At 38.6% G+C, this 25,519-nt stretch overlaps 2 protein-coding genes across 2 annotated transcripts in view; one reads left to right on the top strand and one right to left on the bottom strand.

The window, feature by feature from the left end:
• Positions 1–7,287, top strand: part of SPDYA (speedy/RINGO cell cycle regulator family member A) — a 31,890-nt gene extending 24,603 nt beyond the window's left edge. The window contains exon 6 of the mRNA XM_059078285.2: positions 7,199–7,287. Within this exon, the coding sequence (XP_058934268.2) occupies positions 7,199–7,287 (89 nt within the window). The remainder of the gene's footprint in view (positions 1–7,198) is intronic.
• On the bottom strand, positions 6,505–25,492 carry TRMT61B (tRNA methyltransferase 61B). Its single transcript, XM_067007879.1, has 7 exons — positions 24,751–25,492; positions 20,297–20,399; positions 16,853–17,043; positions 9,643–9,734; positions 8,713–8,939; positions 7,680–7,757; positions 6,505–7,596 (listed from the first exon to the last, which is right to left on the bottom strand). The coding sequence occupies exons 1-7, from the start codon at positions 25,462–25,464 to the stop codon at positions 7,520–7,522; spliced, it is 1,482 nt and encodes a 493-aa protein (XP_066863980.1). The 5' UTR covers positions 25,465–25,492; the 3' UTR covers positions 6,505–7,519.
• Between the last annotated feature and the right edge of the window lie 27 nt (positions 25,493–25,519).

Here is a 25,519-nt window from a genome sequence, read left to right as displayed (position 1 = left end):
AATTGAAACTGTGATTAAAAATCTTCCAACAAACAAAAGTCCAGGACCAGATGGCTTCAGAGGTGAATTCTATCAAACATTTACAGAAGAGCTAACACCCAACCTTCTCAAACTCTTCCAAAAAATTGCAAGGAAGGAACACTCCCAAAACTCATTCTATGAGGCCACCATCACCCTGATCCCAAAACCAGACAAAGATACTACAAAAAAGAAAATTACAGACCAATATCACTGATGAATATAGATGCAAAAATCCTCAACAAAATACTAGCAAACAGAATCCAACAACACATTAAAAGGATTATAAACCATGATCAAGTGGGATTTATCCCAGGGATGCAAGGATTCTTCAATATACTCAAATCAATCAGTGTGATACACCATATTAACAAATTGAAGAATAAAAACCATATGACCATCTCAATAGATGCAGAAAAAGCTTTTGACAAAATTCAACACCCATTTATGATGAAACTCTCCAGAAAGTGGGCATAGAGGGAACCTACATCAACATTATAAGGGCCATATACAACAAACCCACAGCAAACATCATTCTCTATGATGAAAAACTGAAAGCATTTCCTCTAAGATCAGGAACAAAACAAGGATGTCCACTCTCACCACTATTATTCAACATAGTTTTGGAAGTCCTAGCCACAGCAATCAGAGAAGAAGAAGAAATAAAAGGAATACAAATTGGAAAAGAAGAAGTAAAACTGACACTGTTTGCAGATGACATGATACTATACATAGAGAATTCTAAAGATGCTACCAGAAAACTACTACAGCTAATCAATGAATTTAGTAAAGTTGCAGGATACAAAATTAATGCACAGAAATCTCTTGCATTCCTATACACTAATGGTGAAAAATCTGAAAGAGAAATTAAGGAAACACTCCCATTTACCACTGCAACAAAAAGAATAAAATACCTAGGAATAAACCTACCTAGGGAGACAAAAGACCTGTATGCAGAAAACTATAATACATTGATGAAAGAAATTAAAGATGATACCAACAGATGGAGAGATAAACCATGTTCTTGGTTTAGAAGAGTCAGTACTGTGAAAATGACTATACTACCCAAAGCAATCTACAGATTCAATGCAATTGAATGACAAAAGTAAATAAGGAAGTTCGGAGAAGGATTTGTTTCTGAGGAAAAATTATTTGATTTTAGTTTACATAACGGAATGTCTTGTGCCTGCCTACGTGACCCAGGACTAAGGCCTCTATCAAATTACCAATGGCATTTTTTACAGAACTAGAACTAAAAATCTTAAAATTTGTATGGAGACACAAAAGACCCCGAATAGCCAAGCAGTCTTGAGGGAAAAAAACGGAGCTGGAGGAATCAGACTCCCTGACTTCAGACTATACTACAAAGCTACAGTCATCAAGACAATATGGTACTGGCACAAAAACAGAAACATAGATCAATGGAACAAGATAGAAAGCCCAGAGATGAACCCACACACCTATGGTCAACGAATCTATGACAAAAGAGGCAAGGATATACAATGGAGAAAAGACAGTCTCTTCAATAAGTGGTGCTGGGAAAACTGGAGAGCTACATGTAAAAGAATGAAATTAGAACACTACCTAACACCATACACAAAAATAAACTCCAAATGGATTAAAGACTTATAAATGTAAGACCAGACACTATAAAACTCTTAGAGGAAAACATAGGAAGAACACTCTTTGGCATAAATCACAGCAAGATCTTTTTTTGATCCACCTCCTAGAGTAATGGAAATAAAATCAGAAATAAACAAATGGGACCTAATGAAACTTAAAAGCTTTTGCACAGTAAAGGAAACCATAAACAAGATGAAAAGACAACCCTCAGAATGGGAGAAAACATTTGCAAATGAATCAACAAAGGATTAATCTCCAAAATATATAAACAGCTCATGCAGCTCAATATTAAACAAACAACCCAACCCCCAAATGGGCAGAAGACCTAAACAGACATTTCTCCAAAGAAGACATACAGATGGCCAAGAAGCACATGAGAAGCTGCTCAAGATTACTAATTATTAGAGAAATGCAAATCAAAACTACAATGAGGTATCACCTCACACCAGTTAGAATGGGTATCATCAGAAAATCTACAAACAACAAATGCTGGAGAGGGTTTGGAGAAAAGGGAACCCTCTTGCACCGTTGGTGGGAATGTAAATGGATACAGCCACTATGGAGAACAGTATGGAGGCTCCTTAAAAAACTAAAAGTAGAATTACCATATGATCCAGCAATCCCACTACTGGGCATATACCCAGAGAAAACCATAATTCAAAAAGACACATGCACCCCAGTGTTCACTGCAGCACTATTTACAATAGCCAGGTCATGGAAGCAACCGAAATGCCCACTGACAGACGAATGGATAAAGAAGGTGTTGTAAATATATACAATGGAATATTACTCAGGCATAAAAAGGAACGAAATTGGGTCATTTGTTGAGACGTGGATGGATCTAGAGACTGTCATATAGAGTGAAGTAAGTCAGAAAAACAAATATCATATACTAACGCATATATGTGGAACCTAGAAAAATGGTACAGATGAACCGGTTTGCAGGGCAGAAACTGAGACACAGATGTAGAGAACAAACATATGGACCAAGGGGGGAAAGCCGTCAGGCGGGTGGGGGTGGGATGAATTGGGCGATTGGGATTGACATGTATCCACTGATGTGTAGAAAATTGATGACTAATAAGAACCTGCTGTATAAAAAAATAAATAAAATTAAATTTTAAAATTAAACCAAAAAGGGCTTCCCTGGTGGCGCAGTGGTTGAGAGTCTGCCCCCGAAACAGGGCACACGGGTTCGTGCCCCGGTCCAGGAAGATCCCACATGCCGTGCAGCGGCTGGGCCCGTGAGCCATGGCCGCTGAGCCTGAGCGTCCGGAGCCTGTGCTCCACAACGGGAGAGACAGCAGTGAGAGGCCCGCGTACCGCAAAAAAAAAAAAAAAAAAAAAAAAAAAAAAAAAAAAAATTAAACCAAAAAAAGAACAAAGTCCCTGATGAAAGGTTGTATGGAGTGAACTGGGAGAGAATTCCAACCATAATTTGAACAAATATTTAAAGAAAGCAGAACAGAAGCACTTATATTTTATTCAAACTAGCCCCTTAGATATCAAAAGTAGTCACACCCTATGTTTAGGCTTTGATATTTCAATGGGAAATCAGAGTGCACCCAGGGGGTAAGGGGCTCTGCCAGTCAGCTTGCTTCAAGGAAAAAAAAGGAAAGCAGGTCTTTGAGGGATTTGGGATGAAAAGTGGGGCACTTGATTTAGGGCAGTTGTAAATGGAACTGTGCTTTCTTCCTGTCCCTGGATGAAAGCCCTGACACCCTGGTTTAGAATATATAGGTCCTATATAGGAAGAAATAAGTATTTACTCATTTGTGTTTTGTTCTGAGTGGGAATTCAAGGTTAAGTGTAAAACCTGTTGTTTCACGATGACAGAGGGTAGGCAATACAAAGAAAAATTATTGGTCATATATACACTTGACCAATAAACATTTACATTCATTTTCCCTCAGTAGGCTTAACAAGTCAGTGGGCTAACGGGGGGTGGAGGGGATTAAGGGTAACATGGTATTATCAGGAACAGTGGTCTCTTACTGCCTCAGCAGCTGTTTTGATGCCCAGTAAATGGCCTCTACCAGCAAAATTTTCTTCCTCCAGTCCATATAAGGTGGTTGGAATCACCTAAGGTTTGTGGCTGCAGACAACTCAATTCATTCTCCAGGAGAGACACAAAGAGCTGATGCTCTGCTCTAGGCTTTTATGATAAAACTTACCAATAGCTGGTATCGATGCTTCCATCCTTCTTTCAAACACGAGCAACTTTCTTGCTTTTCAGGTTAAAAACATGTTTTTCTGACTTAAAATTTTTTTTCTCAGAACAACACGTTCAACGAACAAGTTTTATATAAACATGTTTATGACATTTACTAAGAATAAAATAGATGATTTTGATAAGATTGTGGGAGATAGATGAGGCATTCTTTACAAACTTACATGCATCACAATCACCAATCACATGCTAGCCACCTTATAAAGGTAGTCCCATTTAACACCTGACCCCCCAAGAAATCCTGAAGTGGCACTATGACATTCATTTTACTGATGAAGAAACAAACTCAGAAAAGTCACAGCTGCAAAGTAAAACAGCAACAATGAAAACAGCAAGATGAGAACCCAGTTCTATCTGAATAGACAGCACATTTTTATACTTACTAAACTACATTGTTTCTCTTTACCTTATGCTGTCTTAAGCCTTACGACACCTAGGCTAGTATATCTGAGACAGGGTACATATTATTATGTACTATCTGAGGACTCCCCAGATTTTAGAGTGAAGCCAAGGGAAAATAGCAGTATACCAAACCTTAGTCCTGGGTCACGTAGGCAGGCACAAGACATTCCGTTATGTAATCTAAAACCAAATAATTTTCCTCAGAAATAAATCCTTCTCTGAACTTCCTTATTTACTTTTGTCATTACCACTGTTCTAGTCATCCCAATTTAAAATCCTTAATGAAGGCATAATCAGGGCTTATAAATTAATGATGTGATAAGGGCAATGCTAATTATATGATCAACATTTATGAGCACAAAAGATTTCAGAATCAATTCTGTAGGGTGAGAGACATAGTGAAGGCTGTTCCAAGGAAGTTATTTATGAGCTGGGCTGAATCCTGTTTGCCCAGAGAAATAAGGCAAACAGTAGATGTTTGCCTGAACAGTTGATGAAAGTTTGAATATATATAGCTTCTCTCCCTGTACATCCAATGAACCACCAGCTTATCTGGTTCTTCCTTCACAATATTTTTTTACACTTGCACCTTTTCCACCCCTCATAGTTGTATATCAATACAGATCACTTCATAGTTGTATACTATGTATTACTATGACATTTCTGATTTAATAGATTTTTCCTTCCTTTAAATACTCAGATACCACTAACAGACTAACTTTTAAAAAGTATCTGCTTTTACATGACCATGGGAACTTCATAAGTTCCCTACTGACTCTGAAGTATAAAGTTCAAACTCAAAGTCTTCTACAATCTGCGAGCTCTATACTTAAATTTCCCCCTAGAACAACCGAGTCAACAGATGAAATAACACCTGATCCAGTGTAGGCTTCAAGCCATCAGCAAACTTTTACTGACCATTTACTAGGTGGAAAAGTCAGGGCCTCTGGAAGTTACTGGGAAGACAGTTGTGAACCAGTCACAAATCTCTAGGAGTTTATATTATGGTAAATGAGAACCAGATATGAACATAGAAAGCTAACTTTAGAAGAAGGCACCTGTCCCACAAGCCAGATTATAAACATGCTTAGTGTTCAATGGAGAGATGGATAAAGGGCATAAGCTGGACTTTGATTAACTATATAAATAAATGTTTATTTGCTTATATAGTTTGGCTTTCAACTCATTATTAGAATGGACACTTCTAGCTCTTGTTCAGTTCAGCATTTACTGAGCATAGTGTACTGAACAGAAACTATTCTACATGAAATAGGAGAAGGCACAACTTTTCTTTGCTCTTAAGCCTGCCCCTTCTCCAAGAAGTACAATTAGGGCCTGCATTTAAAACAGTAAATGAAGGACAGAATTTCACTAGTAGTTAAATAGAAAGGCAGAAGAAAGGGGAGTATTCCATGATGGAATCTAAAAATATACATCAGAGTGTCTATAGATCTGGAAATGTTATGAGAACTTTAAAGCCATTATTATTGTATGAGTGTTCGGATACTTACCATTCAGAAATGGTACCAGAAGACTACTCCGCTTATGATTCAATCAGTTCTCCAAATGCAACCAGAGTGATTTTTTTTTCAAAACACAGATCTAAGCATGTTACCACTTACTTCATGAAATCTTTCAACAACACCCCATTTTTCTTAGGATAGACAAACTCCTTAACAGGTCTACAAGATCCTCCATGGCCTGACCCTTACCTATCTTTCAGTCAACCCCATCACTGGCCTTTTTTGTTCTCATTTTCCCTGCTGTAGTTAACTCTTACCTGCCCTTCAGGTCTCAGCTCAATTGACACTTGGAAAGGTAATTACTTGATCAGAGCAAAACCTCTACTAAATCCTGTACTTCTCTGAAGTATTTATAACAGTTTTAGTTTTATATTTTTGTGATTATTTAATGTCTATCTCTACTATAGGCTGTAAAGTCTAAAAAGGCAGAGATTTTAGACTAAATTTTTCCACAGAATGAAAAATAGGTAAAATGTTATTTAGAATATGTACATTATTTTAAGTAGTTCTAGCCTAAGGGCTAAGTAGCATATATTCTCCCAGGCACTACTACTTCAAAACCTATAAAACATCTATATTTAAATAATAACTATAAGCTTATGTTTATCTGTAAAATATGGATAATCTTAAGGATGAGCTACACATATTAAATGAAAAGATATTATAACGTTCTTTTTTTTTTTTTTTTTTTTTTTTTTTTTTTTTTTTGCGGTACGCAGGCCTCTCACTGTTGTGGCCTCTCCCGTTGCGGAGCACAGGCTCCGGACGCGCAGGCTCAGAGGCCATGGCTCACGGGCCCAGCCGCTCCACGGCATGTGGGATCTTCCCGGACCGGGGCACGAACCCGTGTCCCCTGCATTGGCAGGCGGACTCTCAACCACTGCGCCACCAGGGAAGCCTATAACGTTCTTAAAACAATGTAAGGCACATGGTAAATGCCAAATAACATTATTCATAGTGCCTATGAATAATAATAAGCCCTAGTCCTAATTAATTCATATTTATAAAAAGTGTATCTTTCCAAACATTATTTTTTGGCTGTGCTGTGCAGCTTGCAGGATCTTAGTTCTCCGACCAGGGATTGAACCTGGGTCACAGCAGTGAAAGCACCGAGTCTTAACAACTGGACCACCAGGGAACTCCCCAAACATTTGGTTTATATAACAGAATAATTCTGATGTTCTTTCAAACTGTTAAAATGATTCTGAGAAAGATAAGACATTCAAGAATTGCTACATCTTTTGTTATAATTTTTAAGATAGTTTTTCTTATCAGTTTTCCCCCTATCATTTACTATAGCCCAGATTTGTTATTTTTAAGACACATACAAGCCATTAAAATATGTACTTAAAATACACAGATACCTAAAATTTATCTCAAAATGCATATTTTATTTTGGTAGCCAATGACCATCAATCAAACAAAGAAAAGAAAACTAATTTCATGAAGAAGGACAAATCTATGGAGTGGTTTACAGGAAGTGAAGAATGAGATGGCTCAACTAAACAAACCTGGAATCATTAACTACAAAATGTCAAACTAACTGCAAGACAAGTGTCAAAATGGGACATTTAAGCAATTTCAAAATGTTACACATCTTTCTCTAGCTTTTGTTACTTTTCAAAATTACATGTAAAAGTTATACAAACCATAGTAGTAGCTAAAAATACCAATCTATGAAAGTAGTGATTTGCAATACAAAATTCTATTTTGATATTTTTCTTCACATCTTCAAATCAGTTGTCATCTGAGGTACTACGTTAAGTTGTGGTTTGCACTTCCTCAACTTGACAAGAAAAGCTAATTTGAGGGGAGGAAAAGGTAAGGTCATTGCAATTATGAGAAGAAAACACCATATAATATATCATGAAAAAATTACTCACCTGTATGACCAGTTTGCCAGTGTATAGGTCTAGCAATATAGGGAAATGATCCATAGGGAAAATCAGAATGTGATTCTTCTGTCATAGAACAAAATATGTATTGTAAGCTACATAAAATATTTTATAATTTGTCCACAGAACTGTTAAAAAAATAAATTACTGTCCTTTTCCTGTAAGTTTTTTTCTCTCAGACTTTTTTTTTTTTTTTTTTAGCATTTGTCTTGGAGCTATTCTGACAGTTATCTTACAGAAACAACTTGTCAAGGATGACATGATAAACCTATATATGGTTTTATAACCAAATGGATAAGCCCATATCATAAATCAATGGATGTCTGAAAACTTGTTTATGGCCTAAGTAATGTGTACATACAACAAGGACCTAAATTTAGTTCTTTGAAAAATTCCTAGAAGTTGCTTTTTGGAATATTAGCTATTTGCATATTGGGTCCTATTAAATTCTTTCCCTTCAGTGATAATCACTGATCTAAATTTAAAACATTCTTTAGTATATTTAAAGTATTTCATATGGGCTTCCCTGGTGGCGCAGTGGTTGAGAATCCGCCTGCTGATGCAGGAGACACGGGTTCGTGCCCTGGTCCGGGAAGATCCCACAGGCCGCGGAGCAACTAAGCCCGTGAGCCATGGCCGCTAGGCCTGCGCGTCCGGAGCCTGTGCTCCGCAATGGGAGAGGCCACAACAGTGAGAGGCCCGCATACCGCAAAAAAAAAATAAAAAATAAAAAAAAATAAAGTATTTCATAAGCCAATCCCCTTGTCACAAGTAAAATATGAATGTTATAAGAAGTTCAGTTCTTCAAAGGTATCAGAGTTTTATATAAAAGGCAGGAAAAGTCATGATTCTGTCTCTTAAAAGATTTTAATTTAACAGAATAAATACCACATTTCAATTTCTATAGGAAAAGCATAATAAATCCCTGAGAAATATTCTTATAATGTATTGCCCAATACATCAGGAATGTATTCTCCATTTATTATTGCAAACACATGCATAAAATAAAACTGAAGCTCACCATGGTCATCTTCTCGAAACATCTCACCTTCAATTCTAATTTTCTTTTGAGAATGTAATTGCAAATCTCTGTTGATTTTAGGTTCCACTTTTTGAGGTAAAATTCCATTTTTCTGTTTTGCAAGGCAAACCAACCAATCTCTGACAATAACTTCACTTATCTTTTCACATGAGAGGGCAAGTTCACAGATGCGAATTCCATCTAAAAGTTCAATAACCTGTGTGATGCTTTCAAAAAAGTGAAAAATATAGTTTAAATTTCTACTACAACAATAACTTTATATTTAAGTTCACTATACCTCTTACCCCAATTTAAATGCTATGCTTAAATCAAAAGGGAAAAAAAGTAAAAATGCAAGATAGGGCACATAAGAGGAGAATACTAAGTAAAAACAATAAAGAGACTATAACATCATTGTTCACATTACACTTTTAAAAACTTTTCTTCTAATTGTCAGAAGAAATGTGCATCTTATATTACCATTTATGTAAAGGATGATTTAAACAGCAATATAACTGAATTTGGGACATATGCTGTTGCATAACATTTTTTTTTTAACTTTAAAATTAATTTATTTATTTTTGGCTGCATTGGGTCTTCATTGCTGTGTGCAGGGCTTTCTCTAGTCATGGCGAGAGGGGGCTACTCTTCGTTGCAGTGTGCGTGCTTCTCACTGTGGTGGCTTCTCCTGTTGTGGCACATGGGCTTAGTTGCTCCACAGCATGTGGGATCTTCCCGGACCAGGGCTTTAACCCATATCCCTTGCATTGGCAGGCAGATTCTTAACCACTGCGCCACCAGGGAAGCCCTTCATAACAGTTTTACGAGATAACATATACACTTAACTCAGTTACAAAATGAACACTTTAGCCTAGTACTTAAAACAAAACTGTGTTTAAAATAACATTACCAAAAAGTCACATTACTCACTTTGCTAGATATACAGCACATACACCACCCTGTTTAAGATTTGGGTATAAAACAGGCAAAGCAACTTGAGGATTCAACATATCCAAAGCTACCTGTAGTGGGGGAAAGAGAATCAGACTGAGTTTTGTTTAAATAAAGCATGTGTTTTCTTTTCTTATTGAGGTGAAATGATACACCTTGGGAAAGCAATTACCCAGTTAAAGTATTTCATTTTTTAGAATGTAATACTAATGACTGTCATTTTACCCCTCTCAAAAAGGCATACTTATAATTATACATTTTGTCATAGTACTTGACTACATGAAAATTGTAATGGCATGTCTTGTACTTGGCAATATTGATAATGCAGGAATCTTTAGCTATATTTTATACACATACATACACATACACACACACACACACACACACACACACACACAGTTGCCCCTTGAACAACATGGGTTTGAACTGCGCGGGTCCACTTAATGCAAGGATATTTTTCAATAGTAAACACTACAGTACTACACAATCTGCGGTTGAATCTGAAGATGTGGAACCCTGGATATGTTGGAACCATGGATAGGGAGGGCCGACTATAAGTTATACTCAGATTTTTGACTGCACGTAGGAGTGGTGCCCCTAAACCCCATGTCGTTCAAAGGTCAACTGTATATGTAAAGTTTCAATGCTTTAGTTCGGCTTTTGGCAATAGAAATTCACATTATCTCAAACATGTATTTTTAGGTTCAAAAGTTTTGAATATTAATTTTAGAGATTCTAAAATTCAAGAATCATGTATCTTATTTCTTTATTCTTCATTCAGTTGCAGAATACAGGGCTGTACTCAAAAGATGTCAAATGAATGCAGAGAGTAAATGAAATTACAAAAAAATTCACTGAAACCAAAAATAGAGTCAAATAGAAAACAAAGTGACTTACTGATAGATAGCTCTAGAAATCTAATGTAGTTGGCACATCATTATATTTACTAAATTAGAAATTATTCTGTTTGTGTGTTTTAAAAAAACAGTAATAATGGGTCATCATTCATTATTAATTTATTCACCAAATATTTACTGAGCATCTACCATGTGCCAAGGGTTTTGCTAAGTGGTAAAAATATAATGGGAGCTTATATTCTATTTTGTTTCATAGGAACTTATGTTCTAATTAAGGACTAGGCAGTAAACAAAAATCTAATAAGTAATTCAGAGAGTAATGAGTGACATGAAGAACTACAGGATTATAAAGGAGGACATGAAGGATAGAATGACGGGGCAGGGGAAGGAAGTACTATTTTATACATAGGCTGGTCAGTGACGATACCTAAAGAAAATGATTAAGGTTACCCTGTAGAAATTGAGGGGGGAAGTTTGCTCCAGATGCAGAGAACAGCAAATACAAATGCTCTGAGGCTGTAGGATACTTGGTGAGTAGAGAAGGCCACAGTTGCTGCAGTGGAGACAAAAGGGGAAAAGTGGTAAGAGAAGAGTTCTCAGATGGTGGGGATGTGGTGGGGATGGAGAGGGACAGATTAGGCAGGACCTTACAGACTCTAAGTTTACTCAGGAAGAGAAAAGTCACTGGAGAGTTTGAGACATGATCTGACTTTTTAAACTTTTTTGAATGTGATAAACATAAAAGTTGCCATTTCAAGTATACAGTTCAGTGGCATTAAGTACATTCTGACTTGAACAAGGAAAGATGATGGTGACTTGCAATAGCAAATAGCATTGGATGTGATGAGAACACAGAGCCAATTAGAATTAGAATTGGCTGTCAGATGTGAGAGAAAGAAGTGAGAATGAATCCAATGTTTTTATCCTAAGCTACTGAAAGAATGGAGATGTCATTTACTATTGAGGAAAATGATTTAAGACAATGGGAAGAATAAGCTTGGGGAGAAATATTCTAGAATTCAAGATTTGGACACAAGTTTAAGATGCCTATTAGGGCTTCCCTGGTGGCACAGTGGTTGAGAATCTGCCTGCCAGTGTGGGGCACATGGGTTCAATCCCTGGTCCGGGAGGATCCCACATGCCGCAGAGCAACTAAGCCTGTGAGCCACAACTACTGAAACCCGTGCACCACAGATGCTGGGAGCAACTAAGCCCGATCGCCACAGCTGCTGAGGCCCACGTGCCTGGAGCCCGTGCTCCGCAATGGGAGAAGCCACCGTGATGGGAGGCCCAAGCACCACAGCGAGGAGTGGCCCCCACTCGCCACAAACGGGGAAAGTCCACGTGCAACAAAAGGGACCCAATGCAGCCATAAATAAATGAATGAATGAATAAATAAATACTTTAAAAAAAGATGCCTATTAGATATCCAAGTAAAGATCTCAATGACTAATCAAAGGGCCAACGGTGTGGACATAAATTGGTTTCTGTGACTGTAGTTTTAGTATATTATCAACAAGAACCAAAAATAAGACCACCAAGAAGCCTGCCAATCCAAAGCTCCACGGCTCAGCTAACATTACCATTCATTAGCCACTAAAATCAGGAACTTAGAGTCACTATTTCTTTACCTTGAATTCTCTTTTGAGAAACTGTGGGGTTTTGATGCTTCTATTTGGATTAAAATTATCCAGTCCTACAAATCTACCTCTTAGGATTTCTCAAATTCATCCTACTACGAATGCTTTAGGTCAGGACCTCATCATATCTTGTTGAAACATTACAATAGCTTTCTACATAGACTATGTAAATTCCATTCTTTCACCAGAATTATTCTGAAATAGGAATCTGGGCATTCTACTCCCCTACTTAAGAACTCATCAAGAGTTTTCCATTATCTACAAGATAATGTCCACATGTCCTAGCTTGATATACACACAAGTGTTCTTCATTATCTAGTCCCTCATGACTGTATTTGCAGTTTCATCTCCTCATTAGACCCACTTCTACAGCCATAATGTGTCATGCTTCTGAGTCTTTCTAATAAATGTTTATATGTCTACCTTTTCTTCTATATCGAAAGCTCCTTTAAATGTACAATTCATTTTTGTCTTAGCATAGTACATGGCACACAGCAGGTCTCTAATAGATATTTGTTGAATCAAGAAAGTGGTTTAGTAATTCAGAGAAAGATGATAATCCTCCACTTAGATGATTAAGGTATATTCCATGGAGGAGACAACCTTTGATCTAAGCTTTGAAGGAAGAGTAGAATTTAAACAGGTAGAGAGGGACTTCCCTGGTGGTGCAGTGGTTAAGAATCCGCCTGCCAATGCAGGGGACATGGGTTCGAGCCCTGGTCCGGGAAGATCCCACATGCCGTGGAGCAACTAAGCCCGTGCACCACAACTACTGAGCCTGCACTCTAGAGCCTGCGAGCCACAACTACTAAGCCCGTGTGCCACAACTACTGAAGCCCACATGCCTAGAGCCCGTGCTCCACAACAAGTGAAGCCACTGCAATGAGAAGCCCGCACACTTCAACGATGAGTAGCCCCCACTCGCTGCAACTAGAGAGAGCCTGTGCGCAGCAATGATCCAATGCATCCAAATAAATAAAGTAAATAAATAAATAAATTTATTTGAAAAAATAAACAGGTAGAGAAAAGGGAAAAGGAGAAAACTAATAATGATGAAAATCATAGCTAATATTAATTTAATGCTTACTATATATCAGGTACTGTTCTATGCACTTTACAGAAACACCTCATTTAATCCTCAACAACACTATGAAATAGGTATTATTATTGATTACTATTCCTGTTTAATACATGAGGTGACTGAGGCACAGAAAGATTAAGTAATTTACCCAAGGTCATATTGGCTATTATGGAGCCTAAGTGACCCAGGATGAATAAACTTCAAAACTTACTTCCCTCTATTCACTCCCTCCTTTTCTCTCCTCAGAGATAATCATTGTCCTGAAGTTCATAATGTTGCCAAATATGGCCATTCCATGCTTATTCTTGAATAATTCGTTTTTCACTAAGTTCTATGTCTGAGATTTTTTTTTTTTTTTTTTTTTTTTTTTTTTTTTTTTTGGTGATACGCGGGCCTCTCACTGTCGTGGCCTCTCCCGTTGAGGAGCACAGGCTCCGGACACGCAGGCTCAGCGGCCATGGCTCACGGGCCCAGCCACTGCACGGCATGTGGGATCTTCCTGGACCGGGGCATGAACCTGTGTCCCCTGCATTGGCAGACAGACTCTCAACCACTGCACCACCAGGGAAGCCCCTGTCTTTTTGAATTATGGTTTTCTCAGGGAGATTTATTGATGTAGATATAGTACATTTATTTCACTATGTTAAATAATACCATTGTTAGTATTCCATCATGTCCATTCCTCTTTTGATGGTTAGGTTGTTTACAAAATGTATTAAAATTTGTTTAAAATCTTTTATTAGCCATTTTTTTCCTGTTCTGTTCTCTTTGTCTTTGTGGTTCAACACCTTTTTTATTCATCTACCCTCATTTGAGATGGCAGGAGTATAGGTAGGTTATATAAAAAAGCTAAAGAAAGGAAGGGTGAGATCAGATTCTGAAGGATACCATAAATCTTTGAATGAAAATTTCCTAATTGGTTCCTCAGCAGGACAGTGACAGTATGAGAACCAGATTAGTCTAAAGATCAGGAGAATGGATTGGAAGTGTGAAGGCCCAGGAGGTGAGATGGCTGCTAGGAGAGGAATTAAGTAGTCAAGGAAGCAATAATCAACTAGTATAGCAATAACCAGAAATCAAGTGGTGGGAACATGCATAGAAGTTTATGTTTACTAGTATGGAGGTTCCTTAAAAAACTAAAAGTAGAGTTGCCATTCAAAAAGATACATGCACCCCCATATTCACAGCAGCACTATTTACAATAGCCGAGATATGGAAGCGACCTAAATGTCCACCGATAGATGAATGGATAAAGAAGATGTGGTACATATACACAATGGAATACTACTCAGCCATAAAAAAGAATGAAATAATGTCATTTGCAGCAACATGGATGGACCTAGAGATTATCATACTAAGTGAAGTAAGTCAGAAAGAGAAAGATAAATACCGTATGATATCACTTATATGTGGAATCTAAAATACAGCACAAATGAACTTATTTATGAAACAGAAACAGACTCACAGACATAGAAAACAAACTTATGGTTACCAAAGGGGAAAGGGGGTTGGGGAGGGATGAAGTAAGAATTTGGGATTAACAGATACAAACTACTATATATAAAATATCAGTAGATAAGTAATGTCCTACTGTATGAACTATATTCAGTATCCTGTAATAAACCACAATGGAAAAGAATATGAAAAAGAATATCTATATATATATGCACAACTGAATCACTTTGCTGTACACCAGAAAATAATACAACATTGTAAATCAACTATACTTCAACAAAATAAATCAATAAACATCCTCTCCCCCAAAGATATTTATGCTTACTATACACCTCTTGAGTTTTGGTCAAGCGCTACCTTCAAGCAGGACTTTCACCAACTGACAATTTTTAGAGACTTTCTTAAAGAAAGGAAAATTCTTCATGATCTAGCTTTAACTTAATAATTCTATGTTATGAGTAATTTATTTATGAACACCAGCTATAATTCTCTGCCCCAATAGTATATGACTCTTCCCCAGAAGCTGACAGTTCTCCTCCTTCTATATGCTCTGAGTATTCATCTGACACTATTATTCAAGAGAGAGTCAATTGAAAAAACCTAGTAAGGAGTATTCTTTCCTTTGGAACAGGGATGGATGTTTCAGCAGGTTTCCACAAGGTTGTAACAATACGGTTAAAATCCTTTGTTGTGTTTCATGCTTATCAAGCAAAATTCTGATGACCAATTAAACTCCCACATATCGGTGACATTCCTATGGATGGCCTACATAGAACAAGTCCTCTTTCTGCCCTTATTGAGCTATACAATATGCAAGCCAAACAAGGATGAGAAAAAAAAAAAAGACAAAACTGTGGTCCTTGTGTCCAGGAAGCTGTGCCACTAGCTATTGGCTTTAGTTATATTAGAGATAGGAACCAGTCCTGATAAAAATCACCTCTTTGAACTTTACTTCATTTCTCACCTTGTTTCCCTTGTAAAGTTCCTAAAATAATCTAAGTTTCCAATAGCCAATTAAGAAAAGTGAAGAAGGGACTTCCCTGGTGGCACAGTGGTTAAGAATCCACCTGCCAGTGCAGGGGACATAGGTTCAAGCGCTAGCCCAGAAGATCCCACATGCCACGGAGCAACTAAGCCCATGTGGCACAACTACTGAGCCTGTGCTCTAGAGCCCATGAGCCACAAGTACTGAGCTCGTGTGCTACAACTACTGAAGCCTGCGCACCCAGAGCCCATGCTCCACAACAAGAGAAGCCACCACAATGAGAAGCACATGCAACGCAATGAAGAGTAGCCCCTGCTCGCTGCAACTAGAGAAAGCCCGTGTGCAGCAATGAAGACCTGACACAGCCAAAAATAAATAAATAGAATAAAATAAATAAATTTATTTTTTTAAAAAAAGAAAGAAAAGCGAAGAAGACTTCTTACCCAGACCTCAGTCCATAGCGTCAAGCCATGAACTGATAATGGCATCATCAAGGATAAGGCAACTTAAACTAGAATTGTGAAACTTTGAGGTCATCTCATAGCACTATGGCCCACATCTCCACCATCACTGTTCACAGCTTAAAATGGCATTCTCTCCTCATCTATCCTTTTATCTTCATACTACTCTGCTTCTCCTCCCCTAACTCAACCTCCCACTCCTCCACCTCCTCACAAATCCCACCACTCCACTTTCTGGAGCTTTGTTCACAATAAATATGCCTCTATCCTCAACATCTTTAATTAACACTCCTCTACATCCTGACTTTAACTGTCTAAAGATGCCTCTTGCCTCTTCCCTCAAAAATGAAGGCTATTTATTCCCCCAAATCTCACAATATGAGGTCAGGTGTGGGGCTCAGTATGCTCCCAATGCTGCTTCCAAATTATTATTCCTTTATCCTAGAAACGTTGAAGTTCATGATGCTCAACTACTCCTCCTAGTATTTCATCATTACCCCACATTTATTAACAACTTTGGCACCTAATTCAGTAGATCTCTCTGCTCTAAATCCCACCATGATATTAAAGGAAAATATTCCTCCCACTCTTAGAGATAGAAATGGGGCAAATAATGAAGGAAGATCCTTTTCCATATAAAAGAAGTGTGGTCCTTGTTTTCTTTGTACTCAGTATTAGGTATATCACATGACTCACTTTAGAAAACTTACCGAATCAAATGTTAAAGATTTTATGTCTTCAGTTGCTCCTAAAATATCCTTATGAATAAAATCCACGTTGTCTGGCCACTCTTCTACATGACTCATTTTCCATGAATCACGCCAGTGTTTGTAATTCTTCTTAGCCAGTTCATGGTGGTCTTTTCTAATTTCAAAACTTATGACTCGTCCTTGTGATCCAACTTAATTAAAAAAAATTATGACATTACACGTATTAATCAGTACATAAAGAATGTCAACATTTTATTTTGCAAAGATATGACATGGATGTGAAAAAATAATTCAAATAGTTCAAGGTTACAAAAGTCTCTACCCTATCCCAAATACCCAGTCAATCTCCCTCATCAGAGACAATCATTCCACCATAGTTATTTACCCTTCCTGAGATAGTCACTGCCTATAGTACAAGTGTGCAAGTATCTTTCTCTGTTTTTAACACATGTTGTTACCTATCATATATACTGTCCTGTAGCTTCCGTCTTATTTACCAATGCCATTTCAGTGATTAATGATCTACTGCATTTTTTTTAAACAGCTATTATGTTCCATTGTATGACTATGCCACAGTTTATTTAACCAGTCACCTACTGATGAACATTTAGCTTGTTTCTAGTCTTATGCTATAACAAACAATATTGCAATAAAAATTATTTTGCCTAAGTCTTTGTACACTTGAGCCAATATATCTATAGGATAAAGTCCTAAAAATGGAATTGCTGACTCAAGGGATATGTGAATATTTTTATTTTGAAAATTATTACCAAATTGTCCTCCAAAAAAACAATGATACCAATTTACACTCGACCAACAATGTATTAGAGTGCCTATTTCTCCATATTCTCTCCAACAAAGAGTTATCAAACTTTTTATCTGTGTCAACCTAAAAATTGCATATAGTTTATCATTGTAGTTTTAAATTACATATCTTTTGCTATGGATGAAGATAGGCCTTTCAGATACTTAAAAGATACTTGTTTTTTTGTTTTCTAAAAAAATTTTTATTTATTTATTTATTTTTGGCTGTGTTGGGTCTTCATTGCGGTGCTCGGGCTTCTCTTGCTGCGGAGCATGGGATCTAAGTGCATGGGCTTCAGTAGTTGTGGCATGTGGGCTCAGTAGTTGTGGCTCGTAGGCTCTAGAGCACAGGCTCAGTAGCTGTGGCGCACGGGCTTAGTTGCTCTGTGGCATGTGGGATCTTCCCGGACCAGGGCTCGAACCCATGTCCCCTGCATTGGCAGGCGGATTCTCAACCACTGCGCCATCAGGGAAGCCCCAATACTTGTATTTTTGTGTGTGTGTGAAAAAATTTCAAGCTATTTATCATAGTAATACTGCAGTTTCACAGAAAACTACTACATTTTAACTTACAGCAATTAATTTTCTACCCACCTCTGTATGAGGTGATTTGATACCATTTGGAGGCTGTCCCAGATCAATCAGTCTATAGTTAAAATGAATAGTTTAAATTGCAGCAAGTCTCTTTAAAATGTAAGTCCAGCTGTAAGTCATAATGTTCTCAAGGGATAAAAATTAATGTTAATAGCATAAGCTAAACACTTAGAAAAGAAAATTATGGTGAAAATAAATCCATCCTGAAGGTAAATAGCAATAATTTCTTGATCACTAATAGTTTGGGATTATTTATGCCATGACACTCCTTCAACACTACAGATATTAGAAACACAAACATTCCTCCTGTTTCACAAATTTTTTATAAATTCGCTTTGTCAAATGCAGTTAGGAATCTGTCACAGATTGTGAAGAAATGGCTGCCTTTAACTATGCACAGACAAGAGTCCAACAAAAGATGTGAGGAGCCCAAAATGAATTTCGTGACCCAGTATAAGTTGGATTATGTTTGTATGTGATGACATTAGGTCAAAAAACAAAAGGTTTGGGCTTCCCTGGTGGCGCAGTGGTTGAGAATCCGCCTGCCGATGCAGGAGACACGGGTTCGTGCCCTGGTCCGGGAAGATCCCACATGCCGCGGAGCAACTAAGCCCGTGAGCCATGGCCGCTGGGCCGGCGCGTCCGGAGCCTGTGCTCCGCAACGGGAGAGGCCACAGCAGTGAGAGGCCCGCATAGCGCAAAAAAAAAAAAAAAAAAAAAAAAAAAAAAAAAGGTTTAAGTTTAATTCAGTATATGTCTATCTGTAATCTTTATAAAATCTACTCACATACACCTACAACTGCTCTAACAATGTTTATTAGCAAAAAAAGAATGCACTAATAAAACCAACATGAATGATTAAAAAAAAAAATCTACCAAAAGAGAATGCTATCTATTATTAGGTGAGAAAGGGAACACTGCAGAGGCAGCCAAACAAGCCAAAGCAATCCTGACAATCAGAGGAATTAAGTGGTCAAAGGAGCAATAATCAACTACAATAACCGTAACCAGAAATCAAGTGGTGGGAACATGAACAGATATTTGTGTTTACTATATACCTCTTGATTTTTGATTAGGCGCGACCTTCAAGCAGTACTTTTACCAACTGACAATATTTAGAGACTTTCATAAAGAAAGGAAAATTCTTCATGATCTAGCTTTAGCTTAATAGTTCTATAACATGTATTAACTTATTCATGAACAGCAAAAATAATTCTTTGCCCCTGATAGTATGTGACTCTTCTCCAGCAGCTGACAGCCCTCCTCCTTCTATATTCTCTCATACGGAGTATTCACTTGGCACTATTACCAACAAAAACATGTACATGTGTGCACAAAAGACAAGTACGGGCATGTTCAGAGAAGCACTGTTCACAATGTTCAACTCAAATGCCCATCAACAGCAGAACGGATAAACTGTGCTTTACTTACAAAAACGGCAACTAAAATGAAATAATCATTGCTACATGCAATGGCTGAATCTCACAAACAGAATGTTGAATGAAAGCAACCGGATTCAAAAGAGTACAATACTACAGGATTCCTTTTACGTAAGATTCAAAACAGGCAAAACTAATCAATGGTGATAAAAGTCAGAGTAGTGGCTTCCTTCTACCTTTGGGTAGGATAAGGACTGAGAAGGGATTTGAGGAGGTTTCAGTGGTACAATAACATTCCCTGTCTTGATCTGGGTAATAACGACGTGAGTGTGGTCATGATATGAAAATTCATTGAGGTATACACTTATGATCTGTGTACTTTTCTGTAGCTACGTTATGCTCTAATAAAAAATTTAGTTTAAAAAAAGCGTGGAGGGAGCAACAGAAAGCAAACAGAGAGAGAGTTAGACAGAGAATGACTTGAATAAATGTACAAAATGGAAAGAAAAACAGTTGCTTATGTTTGATTTCAAGGAGAATGCTCTCTATCACAAAGTTATGTGAATATTTTCTGAAACATCTGTATCTATTTAACTTCCCGTTATTATGAACAGATTGAATGTTTTCTTTGTCATCTAAATTCAACTCATTTATCCCAATCTCTTACCTGCTTTGGATAAAAACAAGCTCATTCCACCAGAGCCCGAGCCAGCTTCCAAAACAGTATCACCTGGGTGGATATTCATCATCGACAGTATCATATTCATATCCTATGATTGAAATACAGCATGGGTGACTCTGTGACCAATTAATATGTACTAAGCACTTAGGCTTACAAACACTGTTGGACTTGGAGAAAAGAAGTGAAAAAAAAAAGGATTAAACTCTGGCTCTGCCTACCAAAAGTTTATATTTTACTTGATGAAATGAGAGATTCAAGAATCAGGTAGCAAATACAGAAGCACTTCAGTATAATATTGAAATTACAGAAAATAAGTAAGAATAGGAGCTCAGAGAAAGGAGAAATCAGCAGACTGCCCTAGCTTAAAGGCATAGAGAATTTAAGGAAACAGTCACAAAGTAGAAACAGCTTTAAACAAAAAAGAGGTAGAGTAATAAACACAGTTTGCCCATCTCGGGAGGAGCGGTAAGGAGACCTGAATCCATGCTAACGCATCTGAACTTAACCTGGTAAGTAACTGGGGCATGTCACTGAGGTAATGTTAATGGTATTTTATAAAGATTAATCTGTGAGACGAATACAGGATGTACTAGATTAGAAAAAAATTAGAGGTATAAAGACCAGTTAGGAAGTTATTACATAATATCTGCATAAAATGATGAATGCTCATTTAGAATTAGGATACCAGGAACAGACAGGAGGACTCATTTGCCAAACTTTATAACTAAAGAATTGTTTTGTTAACAGGAATATCATGGATGATAGTAGTAATAGCTGTTTATTGAAACTTCACCAGGTGCCAGGCTTCTGTTAACTATGCAAACTGCTTTCAAACATTATCTTGTTTAATCAGAATAATAATATGAGAAAAGTATCACCATCCCCATTATAAGGATGAGAAATCAAAAAAGTAATCTGCCCAAAGTCACACAGCCAGGAATCAAGTGGGCAAGTCAGGGGTAGAACTGATGTTGAACTTCCAAACATCTCCTAACCACGCTGTTGATCATTTCACTATATGTTACAAATGCTATAGAGAGAGAAAAATTTTAATGTTAGCATTTATTTCAACATCCCCCCAATAACAAACCTTTCAAAGTTGCTAACAAGCAGCACATCTGGTAAGGTTTTACTATCTTTTCCTTCTCTGGCAAAAGCTGCTGTGAAAATTCTAAAAGAAACAGGAGGGTTTCTAGGATCCTCTGTTGAGTCACAACAAAGTTGTGTATTAAATATAGGTTTGGATGCATAAGAAACTATTTAACAGGTACAGTTATCTAATTAAAAGCCAAAATGTATTTTCTGAAATGATGGACTAAGGCTTGAACCAAATGATACTTAGACACATAATTCTTAAGGTGTATTAGTCAAAAAGTTTCATTAACAAATTCAAAGTCTTTCAGACATACATATCTCTCCCATCTGCCAGGTGCGTGGGAGTAGAGGTGGGAGGGGCACAGATAACTTCACACAGGAGTGGGAGGCAGCTCCAGTAGCCATTTCAGTGAAATGCCCTGGAGAAGGCAGTTCTAGTTCCTTGGCTCTTTCATATAAGACTAGAATTATAAAATTTTTAAAAAACTTTAGCACACTTTAACTTTTGCTTCCTGCCATTCAGGTTACCTGGTCTCCATGGAATGAGGTTGGAGCCCACTTTACACATCCTGGCGATTTCAGTCCAAAACTGGGGTGGGAATAGCATTTATTCATTTCCTTGCCTCTTTCCAAAAGGGATTTGAAACTACTGGGAGACTCCTCTGAAGTTATGAAATATCACTCTACTCTTGAGTTTTCTATACATTTTAAAACTTTAGGCTTTCAAACAATCTTTTCAGACTTTCTCCTTGGCAGGAATTTTAATCTCTTTCCTAACTAATTCAACAATATAAACCTAATCCTCAGCAGAAGGTTTTAATAACTGGGCTGCACTTTAGTCTTAAGTGGCAACAATTTCTACTCTCCAATGGTCCTTATATAAGTATTCCAAACATGCAAATCAGCAGAAAAGATTAATTTAAAAATTTAGGGAGTGTTGGGAATTCCCTGGCGGTCCAGTGGTTAGGACTTGGCACTTCCACTGCCATGGTCCCAGGTTCAAACCGTGGTTGGGGAACTAAAATCCCGCAAGCCACAGGGTGTGGCCTAAATAAATTAATTAAAATAAAAATTTAGGGAGTGTTGCTATTTATACTTCTACTCCAAACCTAAAAGTGCTTGATATTGACCCCTGTGAAATGTTCACACTTTACACATAACTGTTAGGAAGTTTATTCAAAATTGCTCCCTCAGACCAACTTTTAATATTAAGATAAAACTACGTAATTGTACGGAGGAGACCAGCTTTCAAAAGTCAGTGGAGGGACTTCCCTGGTGGTGCAGTGTTAAGAATCCTCTTGCCAATGCAGCGGACGTGGGTTCGAGCCCTGGTCCCGGAAGATCTCACATGCTGTGGAGCAACTAAGCCCGTGAGCCACAACTACTGAGCCTGCACTCTAGAGCCCGTGAGCCACAACTACTGAGCCTGCACTCTAGAGCCCGTGAGCCACAACTATCGAAGCTGGCATGCCTAGAGCCCGTGCTCCACAACAAGAGAAGCCACCGCAATGAGAAGCCCTTGCAGTGCAACGAAGAGTAGCCCCCGCTCGTTGTAACTAGAGAAAGCTGCGGGCAGCAGTAAAGATGTAAAGCAGCCAAAAATAAATAAATAAAATAAATAAATTTATTTTTATTTTTTTTTTTTTTTTGTGGTACGCGGGCCTCTCACTGCTGTGGCCTCTCCCATTGTGGAGCACAGGCTCCGGACGCGCAGGCCCAGCGGCCATGGCTCACGGGCCCAGCCGCTCCGCGGCACGTGGGATCTTCCCAGACCGGGGCACGAACCCGCGTCCCCTGCATCGGCAGGCGGACTCTCAACCACTGCGCCACCGGGGAAGCCCAATAAATTTATTTTTAAAAATATATATATATAGACTGGATTCCTACTTAGAACCTTCCAACAGTCACCCAAGTGCACATGGAATAAAATACTCATATCTCCAACCACAGCACATCTCATACCATTCTCTCCCTCTCCTAACCCACTCAGTCCACAGCAGGAACTCTGCAATAGTTTACCCTTTGCAAGCACTCTGCTCCTAGATCTTTGCAAGGCTGGCTCTTCCTTAATTAATCAAATGTACCTCCTCAGAGACCTTCTCCAACCACCTGACATAAAGTATTCTCCTCCCCCAGGTTACCCAACACAATGTTATTGTTAATCTACTTGTCTTCATGGCACTTAGCACTACCTGAAATTATCGAATTCTTTCATTTACCTGTTTGTTCCTTGTCACCTCCTCTAGGACATAAGGTCTATGTTGAGAGCAAGGACCGTGGTTCACCACTTCACCTCCCTAAAATAGTGCCCTGAATATATAAGGTAGGCGAGTATTTACTAAAGAAATAATGAATGATTCCTCATCTAGGACTAGGAGGAGGAGTTGTTACAAAGGAACATTCTGCTCAAGGATGGTGACTGTGACTAATGATTAAAATAAACCACTAGCAATGGATGATTAGCATAAGACTGTAACAAGGAACTAGGTAGGTAATTTACTTATAAATAATATTCCTTTTATGTTTACTGTCTAATTTTAGCTGTTTTCATATAAAATTTTTTTTTCTAATAGGAAAAGCATAGTGAGGGCTTCCCTAGCAGTGCAGTGGTTAAGAATCTGCCTGCCAGTGCAGGGGACATGGGTTCGAGCCCTGGTCCGGGAAGATCCCACATGCCGCGGAGCAACTGAGCCCGTGCACCACAACTACTGAGCCCGCGTGACACAACTACTAGAGCCCGTGTTCCGCAACAAGAGAAGCCATCGCAATGAGAAGCCCGCGCACCACAAGGAAGCGTAGCCCCCACTCGCCGCAACTAGAGAAAGCCCGTGCACAGCAAAGACCAAACGCTGCCAAAAATAAAATAAAATAAATTTTAAAATATATTTTTAAAAGCATAGTGAGATATCTATTGTTGAAAAAATATACCTCTAATAACATGCCTGATTAAATATGATGCTTAAAATATCGCCACAGTGGTAGTAGTAAAAAATTGTCCCCAAGAGTTCAACGTTCTCTTGAATGCTGAACTCACAAACTTAAGAATGATGGGGAATAAATACACATTCTTATTGCCTAGTGAGTCCACATCACTCTATATAGGAAATCACTTTACAGATCAGAGAATCGAGGCTCCCAAGTTAAAATTAAAATCTGGCTATTTCTTCCTAAAATTAGTAATCATAAAATATGTAAAAGTCATAGCCATTGGTTTAAAAAACAGTGAGAACAATAAAAACTTGAAACGAGCTGAGATGTGCTTTAAGTACATTAATCAGGTCTGTAGTACTGCATCCGTTTTGCTCTTGGTGGAACCAATATGAAATTAACTCCCATCGCATTACCTTAGGACATGTTATGGCAGGCCCTCTTTGCATCAGTAATACATAGTCTTCCAATGCTGGCCTCCTCAGCATGAAGTGCTTACCAGAGGAACTCCTCAGTATCTGGCCGGGGAACTTCCCCACGATCTCGCTGAACGGGACTGCCCCCCAGCTACTATTTAAGTGTCCGGCGTTGCTCAACCTAAATAATTTTTTAAATTGTGTTTCTCTCTTCCCGGTCTCAGCTAAAATCAGCTCCCCAGCCCGAAAAGGCACCTCTCGGGTAGTTGACCAGGAAGAGGAGGCATGAAGTTCGTCATCCTTGGTGGCAGACCGGGCCAAGGCGGGCAGTGAGGGACCCTCGGATCCCTGGTGTGCGGGATCCGACTGGCCCTGGTCTTCACTCGAGCCCTCGCGCTCTCGAGGGGGTGACTCCTTTAGCGGCGTCGGTAGTCTGAGGCTTTCCAGTGACGAAAGACATCTGGTCCCAAGTCCCCGGACGCGCGGAGGGAGAGATGGAGGCGACTTTGCGTCTGGGGCTTTCCTCTGTGCCGCCTCGCGCTCTCCTTCCTCATCTCGCGCGTCTCTAGGCGAGAATTTGCAACACAATAACCGGGCTCTCTCGAAGGGCTCTTGCCCAAGGCAGCGCAGGAATGGACAGGTCCGGAACCCTGGCCACCTCCGGAGACGGATCAGCGGTAGCAAGACCAGACCCAGGCGCCTGGTTGACAGCATGACTATCCGCGCAGGCGCAGTCGCAGGCGAGTGTCGCAGGGCCGAGGCTCCGCCT

The sequence above is a fragment of the Kogia breviceps genome, chromosome 11 (assembly GCF_026419965.1).
Source record: "Kogia breviceps isolate mKogBre1 chromosome 11, mKogBre1 haplotype 1, whole genome shotgun sequence".
NCBI lineage: Eukaryota > Metazoa > Chordata > Mammalia > Artiodactyla > Physeteridae > Kogia > Kogia breviceps.
Note: the sequence above shows the minus strand (reverse complement) of the source record. Positions and strands in the feature narration are given on the sequence as shown.